Here is a 10,000-nt window from a genome sequence, read left to right on the forward strand (position 1 = left end):
GTGTGTGTGTGTGTGTGTGTGTGTGTCAGACCTGGGAAGACTATAGTTTTAACTACGCTTTGTTGGAAGGTAACTCTTTTATTTGATCCCCAAAAATTACAACTTTTCCTTATTATATTTCCTTTCCTTTCAACACATAATAGACATATTTTGTAACTGTTAGCATTCTCAGTAACACTAAACATGAAACTGTTCTTGTTTCTATGTAATACAACTGCAATTACTTATGGAGCAACATTTTATTTGTTGTTATATGATACTCTGGTAATTGCATTTTAATTGCATTTTAATTGAAGAGCAATGAGATGAGAGGTTTTTGTCACTACTGTAAACAAGAGGAATAGTGACTGTTCTTTATTCCACTTATGTAATAACGCCATTAAAATGCCATTATAAATCCCTTTCCAAAGTCCTGTGTAACATCAATGTTGCTATTGTTATAATCGCAGAATGACTCCATATATACAAGAGCTGGATGTCAAGTGTCTGGCGGATTACCTTGTCTCTCTCATGATGAACACATATCTGTTAGTCATTTTAAATCTCATTGTGAACATATATCTCTATCTATCTGTAAAGCTGAAAACGCGGTCCACTTTACCGCTGAGGGGATTCCATGTCCCTCATTCTAGGATATATGCTCCAGTGGAGTCCGAAATTGATAAACGACACCCTCGATAAAGATGAGCAATAATGACTGTATTACAATCAACAGTTCAAGTACTGAGCTACACTGAGTGTGCGAAACATTAAGAACACCTTCCTAATAGTCAGTTGCACCCCTCAGAACAGCCTCAATTCATCGGGTCGTGGACCACACAAGGTGTGGAAAGCGTTCCACAGGGACAGTGGCCCATGTTGACCTCAGTGTTTCCTACAAACGTGTTGATTTGGCTGGATGTCCTTTGGGTGGTGGACCAATCTTCATACATATGGGGAAACTGTTGAGCAACCCAGCAGCGTTGCAGTTCTTGACACAAACCGGTGCGCCTGGCACCTACTACCAGACCCCGTTCAAAGACACTTAAATCTTTTGTCTTGCCCATTCACCCTCTGAATGGCTCACACACACAATCCATGTCTCAATTGTCTTCTCCCCTTCATCTACACTGATTGAAGTGTATTTAACAACTGACATCAATAAAGGATCATAGCCTCCACCTGGATACACCTGGTCAGTCTACGTCATGGAAAGAGCAGGTGTTCCTAATGTTTTGTACACTCAGTGTATATTGTATGCAAAAACAATAGTTCCAGGTTCTAAGCACCAGATCACCAGTGCTCCCCCACAGCCTGGTTCATCCTGTGCCTCAGCGATCTGGAGGTACCAGGCTAAAGTGGGCATTCAGCCTGGAAGAGTGGTGCCAAGGATAAGCACCAGTGCTCCCCTACAGCCCGGTTCATCCTGTGCCTCAGCTCTGGAGGTAACGGGCTAAAGTGGGCATTCAGCCTGGAAGAGTGGTGCCAAGGATAAGCACCAGTGCTCCCCCACAGCCCGGTTCGACCTGTGCCTGCTCCACGGACCAGACCTCCAGTAGGTCTTCCCAGTCTGGTGAGTCCTGTGCCTGCTCCACGGGTCAGTCCGGAACCTGCAGCAATGGTCCCCAGTCCGGGGGCCTCCGTTGAGGGTCCCCAGTCCTGGGCCTGCGGAGAGGGTCCCCGCACCAGAGGCGCCACCAAAGTGAGGGGATCCAGAGGTGGAGCGGGGTCTGCTTACCGCACCGGAGCCGCCACCAGGATAGATGCCCACCCGGACCCTCCCCTATAGTGTCAGGTTTGCGGCCGGAGTCTGCACCTCTGGGGGGAGGTACTGTCACGCCCTGACCTTAGAGATATTTTTATTCTCTATGTTTGGTTGGTCAGGGTGTGACTCGGGTGGGAAACTCTATGTTCTTTATTTCTATGTTTTGGCCGGGGTATGGTTCTCATTCAGGGACAGGTGTCTATCGTTGTCTCTGATTGGGAATCATACTTAGGCAGCCTGTTTTGCCACCTTAGTTTTGTGGGATGTTGTTTTTGTACAGCTCTGTGTCGCCTACTGAACGTTACGTTCCTTTTCCTTTGTTTTTAGGTGTTCATTTTTAATAAGGACAAAATGTACGCCGACCACCCTGCACCTTGGTCCCATCATTTCCACGAGCGTAACAGTGTGTGAGGAGTGGACCTGGTTCTAGATCACAGAGCCATTCAATTAATTGTTGTTCAATGAACAAACATTTACCTCCTCTCATCTCCCACATACATCCACCTCCACCTCCACAGCCCTAAGAAGCCTCCTCTCATCTCCCACATACATCCACCTCCACCTCCACAGCCCTAAGAAGCCTCATCTCCCACATACATCCACCTCCACCTCCACCTCCACAGCCCTAAGAAGCCTCCTCTCATCTCCCACATACATCCACCTCCACCTCCACAGCCCTAAGAAGCCTCATCTCCCACATACATCCACCTCCACCTCCACAGCCCTAAGAAGCCTCATCTCCCACATACATCCACCTCCAACTCCACCTCCACAGCCCTAAGAAGCCTCCTCTCATCTCCCACATACATCCAGGTCCACATCCACAGCCCTAAGAGGCCTCATCTCCCACATACATCCACCTCCACCTCCACAGCCCTAAGAGGCCTCATCTCCCACATACATCCACCTCCACCTCCACAGCCCTAAGAAGCCTCCTCTCATCTCCCACATACATCCACCTCCACCTCCACAGCCCTAAGAGGCCTCATCTCCCACATACATCCACCTCCACAGCCCTAAGAAGCCTCATCTCCCACATACATCCACCTCCACAGCCCTAAGAAGCCTCATCTCCCACATACATCCACCTCCACCTCCACAGCCCTAAGAAGCCTCATCTCCCACATACATCCACCTCCACCTCCACAGCCCTAAGAGGCCTCATCTCCCACATACATCCACCTCCACCTCCACAGCCCTAAGAAGCCTCCTCTCATCTCCCACATACATCCACCTCCACCTCCACAGCCCTAAGAGGCCTCATCTCCCACATACATCCACCTCCACCTCCACAGCCCTAAGAAGCCTCCTCTCATCTCCCACACACATCCACCTCCACATCCACATCCACAGCACTAAGAAGCAACTTCTTTAAGTCTCTTGAGTGTACATCCACAGGAAAACGGAGATGACTTTAGGCTATTTAACTTACAAACATAAAGCTGAATGGTGATCGATTTTCACAGGAGGATTTGCACCTCAAATGTACTTCAAATAACAACATTTTACTGCAATCTTCTTAGGGATAAAGGAATCCTGACTAGCAGACTGCAGGGAGACAGAGATGTTCATTTTCAATGCATCGGGAGACAGAATACAGTAACTGTAACTACAGTAGTGTCATAGAATAGAGTTGGACCAATAGAATGACATCTTGACATTCTAAGAGACAGCATAACTACAGTAGTGTCATCTGGGCATTCTAAGAGACAGCATAACTACAGTAGTGTCATCTGGGCATTCTAAGAGACAGCATAACTACAGTGGTGTCATCTGGGCATTCTAAGAGACAGCATAACTACAGTAGTGTCATCTGGACATTCTAACAGACAGCATAACTACAGTAGTGTCATCTGGACATTCTAACAGACAGCATAACTACAGTAGTGTCATCTGGACATTCTAACAGACAGCATAACTACAGCATAACTACAGTAGTGTCATCTGGACATTCTAACAGACAGTATAACTACAGTAGTGTCATCTGGACATTCTAACAGACAGTATAACTACAGTAGTGTCATCTGGACATTCTAACAGACAGCATAACTACAGTAGTGTCATCTGGACATTCTAACAGACAGCATAACTACAGTAGTGTCATCTGGACATTCTAACAGACAGCATAACTACAGTAGTGTCATCTGGACATTCTAACAGACAGCATAACTACAGTAGTGTCATCTGGACATTCTAACAGACAGTATAACTACAGTAGTGTCATCTGGACATTCTAACAGACAGCATAACTACAGTAGTGTCATCTGGACATTCTAACAGACAGCATAACTACAGCATAACTACAGTAGTGTCATCTGGACATTCTAACAGACAGCATAACTACAGTAGTGTCATCTGGACATTCTAACAGACAGCATAACTACAGCATAACTACAGTAGTGTCATCTGGACATTCTAACAGACAGCATAACTACAGTAGTGTCATCTGGACATTCTAACAGACAGTATAACTACAGTAGTGTCATCTGGACATTCTAACAGACAGCATAACTACAGTAGTGTCATCTGGACATTCTAACAGACAGCATAACTACAGTAGTGTCATCTGGACATTCTAACAGACAGCATAACTACAGTAGTGTCATCTGGACATTCTAACAGACAGCATAACTACAGTAGTGTCATCTGGACATTCTAACAGACAGCATAACTACAGTAGTGTCATCTGGACATTCTAACAGACAGCATAACTACAGTAGTGTCATCTGGACATTCTAACAGACAGCATAACTACAGTAGTGTCATCTGGACATTCTAACAGACAGCATAACTACAGTAGTGTCATCTGGACATTCTAACAGAAAGCATAACTACAGTAGTGTCATCTGGACATTCTAACAGACAGTATAACTACAGTAGTGTCATCTGGACATTCTAACAGACAGTATAACTACAGTAGTGTCATCTGGACATTCTAACAGACAGTATAACTACAGTAGTGTCATCTGGACATTCTAACAGACAGCATAACTACAGTAGTGTCATCTGGACATTCTAACAGACAGTATAACTACAGTAGTGTCATCTGGACATTCTAACAGACAGTATAACTACAGTAGTGTCATCTGGACATTCTAACAGACAGAATAACTACAGTAGTGTCATCTGGACATTCTAACAGACAGTATAACTACAGTAGTGTCATCTGGACATTCTAACAGACAGCATAACTACAGTAGTGTCATCTGGACATTCTAACAGACAGCATAACTACAGTAGTGTCATCTGGGCATTCTAATAACAGCATAACTACAGTAGTGTCATCTGGACATTCTAATAGACAGCATAACTACAGTAGTGTCATCTGGGCATTCTAAGAGACAGCATAACTACAGTAGTGTCATCTGGGCATTCTAAGAGACAGCATAACTACAGTGGTGTCATCTGGGCATTCTAAGAGACAGCATAACTACAGTAGTGTCATCTGGACATTCTAACAGACAGCATAACTACAGTAGTGTCATCTGGACATTCTAACAGACAGCATAACTACAGTAGTGTCATCTGGACATTCTAACAGACAGCATAACTACAGTAGTGTCATCTGGACATTCTAACAGAAAGCATAACTACAGTAGTGTCATCTGGACATTCTAACAGACAGTATAACTACAGTAGTGTCATCTGGACATTCTAACAGACAGTATAACTACAGTAGTGTCATCTGGACATTCTAACAGACAGTATAACTACAGTAGTGTCATCTGGACATTCTAACAGACAGCATAACTACAGTAGTGTCATCTGGACATTCTAACAGAAAGCATAACTACAGTAGTGTCATCTGGACATTCTAACAGACAGTATAACTACAGTAGTGTCATCTGGACATTCTAACAGACAGTATAACTACAGTAGTGTCATCTGGACATTCTAACAGACAGTATAACTACAGTAGTGTCATCTGGACATTCTATCAGACAGCATACCTACAGTAGTGTCATCTGGACATTCTAACAGACAGCATAACTACAGTAGTGTCATCTGGACATTCTAATAGACAGCATAACTACAGTAGTGTCATCTGGACATTCTAACAGACAGTATAACTACAGTAGTGTCATCTGGACATTCTAACAGACAGCATAACTACAGTAGTGTCATCTGGACATTCTAACAGACAGCATAACTACAGTAGTGTCATCTGGACATTCTAATAGACAGCATAACTACAGTAGTGTCATAGGAAAGAGTGTGACCAATAGAATGACATCATCATTGTGTATTGTGATCATGGACACACAGTTTGGGATGGAACTTTAACTCCAACAGGAGTCTGCAGCTAGACGATAGATTAGACTCAGTATCTGTTGAATGGTTGAAATGTTAACAATGAAGAGAGACTGCTCATCCCTTCTGTAGCTCTGCATCACAATGTGGAGTAAACCTGCATCACAATGTGGAGTAAACCTGCATCACAATGTGGAGTAAACCTGCATCACAATGTGGAGTAAACCTGCATCACAATGTGGAGTAAACCTGCATCACAATGTGGAGTAAACCTGCATCACAATGTGGAGTAAACCTGCATCACAATGTGGAGTAAACCTGCATCACAATGTGGAGTAAACCTTTCCCCAAAGAGCTCATGTCATCATGACTAAGTGTCCATTTCATGTGAGTTTTTGACTGATGTTACTCTCGTGTGATGATGAGATAACTTGTCAGGTGTTATATCTCCACAAGATAATGCCTAGGCTTCAGCTCAGCTGGTTAACACAGTGTTGTGACAGGAGACCCGGACTCCGACCCAGACAGCCAGACATCAAGCTAACACAGAAACACACATCCTAGCAACAAAGCTAAAACGCAAATCAAACCGTGTTGCCCTTTGTTTACATTGCAAAGAGCATTCTAGAACATCAGGTCCTGATTCTATTGCACCATTCTACTGCACGTTTCCACGGTTCCCCTTGAAATATTTCATCTGGAACAAGAACCATCAATGTTAGACCTTGTTTTATTTACCACTGGAGACATCTTTGGAATGAAGGAGGAGAAAGAAGAACGGAGGAGAAGAATAAAGACAAGAAGAAGAGAAGTAGAGGTCATTCATTTAGCCCAGCAGACTGTCACTATGTGTGCGTGTGGGTGTGTGTCTGTGTGTCTGTTTTTGTGTATGTGTGCGTCTGTATGCGTGCGTGTGTGTCTGTGTGTGTGCGCGTGCGCGTGTGTCTGTGTGTGTGCGCGTGTGTCTGTGTGTGTGTAAGCGTGTGTGTGTGTGCTATGTCTCCTAACACTAAGACAGACGAAGGGGAAGTTAGGAGCGGTCGCCCTGTTTACCAAATTCATTTTAAATAGAGCTTTTGATTACTGTGCCGTAACCGTGCCGACAGCCTGATAACTCTCATAACACTGTCATTGTCAGGCTTGATATCCCCAACAAACTGTTCACAAATAGAATCAACAACACAGACCTAATCCACTGAGAGAAGGAGGGGGAGAGGGAGGGGGAGAGAGAGAAAGAGAGGAAGAGAGAGAGGGGGAGAGAGAGAGAGAGAGAGAGAGAGAGAGAGAGAGAGAGAGAGAGAGAGAGAGAGAGAGAGAGAGAGAGAGAGAGAGAGAGAGAGAGAGCACACACACAGAGAGAGAGAGAGAGAGAGAGAGAGAGAGAGAGAGAGAGAGAGAGAGAGAGAGAGAGAGAGAGAGAGAGAGAGAGAGAGAGAGAGAGAGAGAGAGAGAGAAAGAGAGAGAGAGAGAGAGAGAGAGAGAGAGAGAGAGAGAGAGAGAGAGAGAGAGAGAGAGAGAGAGAGAGAGAGAGAGAGAGAGAGAGAGAGAGAGAGAGAGAGAGAGAGAGAGAGAGAGAGAGAGGGAGGGAGAGAGAGAGCAACTGTCTGTCTGTCTGTCTGCTGGATGCCCCAGGAGTCTAGTCACCTGCAGCAGTACATTCACAGGGTGGCTGTACTCAGATCTGTTTTAGACACATCTGATACTGACCAGTCTCCATGGTGATACTGTAGAACATCCTGTTATAAACTAGTTGTAACACCCAGCTGGGACCGGTGTTGTACTGACCAGTCTCCATGGTGATACTGTAGAACATCCTGTTATAAACTAGTTGTAACACCCAGCTGGGACCGGTGTTGTATTGACCTGTCTCCATGGTGATACTGTAGAACATCCTGTTATAAACTAGTTGTAACACCCAGCTGGGACCGGTGTTGTATTGACCAGTCTCCATGGTGATACGGTAGAACATCCTGTTATAAACTAGTTGTAACACCCAGCTGGGACCGGTGTTGTACTGACCAGTCTCCATGGTGATACTGTAGAACATCCTGTTATAAACTAGTTGTAACACCCAGCTGGGACCAGTGTTGTATTGACCAGTCTCCATGGTGATACTGTAGAACATCCTGTTATAAACTAGTTGTAACACCCAGCTGGGACCAGTGTTGTATTGACCAGTCTCCATGGTGATACTGTAGAACATCCTGTTATAAACTAGTTGTAACACCCAGCTGGGACCGGTGTTGTATTGACCAGTCTCCATGGTGATACTGTAGAACATCCTGTTATAAACTAGTTGTAACACCCAGCTGGGACCGGTGTTGTATTGACCAGTCTCCATGGTGATACTGTAGAACATCCTGTTATAAACTAGTTGTAACACCCAGCTGGGACCGGTGTTGTACTGACCAGTCTCCATGGTGATACTGTAGAACATCCTGTTATAAACTAGTTGTAACACCCAGCTGGGACCGGTGTTGTACTGACCAGTCTCCATGGTGATACTGTAGAACATCCTGTTATAAACTAGTTGTAACACCCAGCTGGGACCGGTGTTGTATTGACCAGTCTCCATGGTGATACTGTAGAACATCCTGTTATAAACTAGTTGTAACACCCAGCTGGGACCAGTGTTGTATTGACCAGTCTCCATGGTGATACTGTAGAACATCCTGTTATAAACTAGTTGTAACACCCAGCTGGGACCGGTGTTGTACTGACCAGTCTCCATGGTGATACTGTAGAACATCCTGTTATAAACTAGTTGTAACACCCAGCTGGGACCGGTGTTGTACTGACCAGTCTCCATGGTGATACTGTAGAACATCCTGTTATAAACTAGTTGTAACACCCAGCTGGGACCGGTGTTGTATTGACCAGTCTCCATGGTGATACTGTAGAAAATCCTGTTATAAACTAGTTGTAACACCCAGCTGGGACCGGTGTTGTATTGACCAGTCTCCATGGTGATACTGTAGAACATCCTGTTATAAACTAGTTGTAACACCCAGCTGGGACCGGTGTTGTATTGACCAGTCTCCATGGTGATACTGTAGAACATCCTGTTATAAACTAGTTGTAACACCCAGCTGGGACCAGTGTTGTACTGACCAGTCTCCATGGTGATACTGTAGAACATCCTGTTATAAACTAGTTGTAACACCCAGCTGGGACCAGTGTTGTACTGACCAGTCTCCATGGTGATACTGTAGAACATCCTGTTATAAACTAGTTGTAACACCCAGCTGGGACCGGTGTTGTACTGACCAGTCTCCATGGTGATACTGTAGAACATCCTGTTATAAACTAGTTGTAACACCCAGCTGGGAGCAGTGTTGTATTGACCAGTCTCCATGGTGATACTGTAGAACATCCTGTTATAAACTAGTTGTAACACCCAGCTGGGAGCAGTGTTGTATTGACCAGTCTCCATGGTGATACTGTAGAACATCCTGTTATAAACTAGTTGTAACACCCAGCTGGGACCGGTGTTGTATTGACCAGTCTCCATGGTGATACGGTAGAACATCCTGTTATAAACTAGTTGTAACACCCAGCTGGGACCGGTGTTGTATTGACCAGTCTCCATGGTGATACTGTAGAACATCCTGTTATAAACTAGTTGTAACACCCAGCTGGGAGCAGTGTTGTATTGACCAGTCTCCATGGTGATACTGTAGAACATCCTGTTATAAACTAGTTGTAACACCCAGCTGGGACCGGTGTTGTATTGACCAGTCTCCATGGTGATACGGTAGAACATCCTGTTATAAACTAGTTGTAACACCCAGCTGGGACCGGTGTTGTATTGACCAGTCTCCATGGTGATACTGTAGAACATCCTGTTATAAACTAGTTGTAACACCCAGCTGGGACCGGTGTTGTACTGACCAGTCTCCATGGTGATACTGTAGAACATCCTGTTATAAACTAGTTGTAACACCCAGCTGGGACCGGTGTTGTATTGACCAGTCTCCATGGTGATACTGTAGAACATCCTGTTAT

The 10,000-nt window shown here is 44.8% G+C and overlaps 1 protein-coding gene across 1 annotated transcript in view; it reads right to left on the reverse strand.

The window, feature by feature from the left end:
• Positions 1–10,000, reverse strand: part of LOC127928929 (uncharacterized) — a gene marked incomplete at its 3' end in the record, with an annotated part of 17,307 nt that overhangs the window by 6,123 nt on the left and 1,184 nt on the right. Inside the window, exons 3-4 of the mRNA XM_052516514.1 lie at positions 9,185–10,000; positions 1,530–1,644 (exon numbers count right to left, since the gene is read on the reverse strand). The exon at positions 9,185–10,000 is cut by the window's right edge and continues 678 nt beyond it. Of these exons, the coding sequence (XP_052372474.1) occupies positions 1,530–1,644; positions 9,185–10,000 (931 nt within the window). The remainder of the gene's footprint in view (positions 1–1,529; positions 1,645–9,184) is intronic.

Source organism: Oncorhynchus keta, unplaced genomic scaffold (assembly GCF_023373465.1).
Source record: "Oncorhynchus keta strain PuntledgeMale-10-30-2019 unplaced genomic scaffold, Oket_V2 Un_scaffold_5034_pilon_pilon, whole genome shotgun sequence".
Lineage (NCBI taxonomy): Eukaryota > Metazoa > Chordata > Actinopteri > Salmoniformes > Salmonidae > Oncorhynchus > Oncorhynchus keta.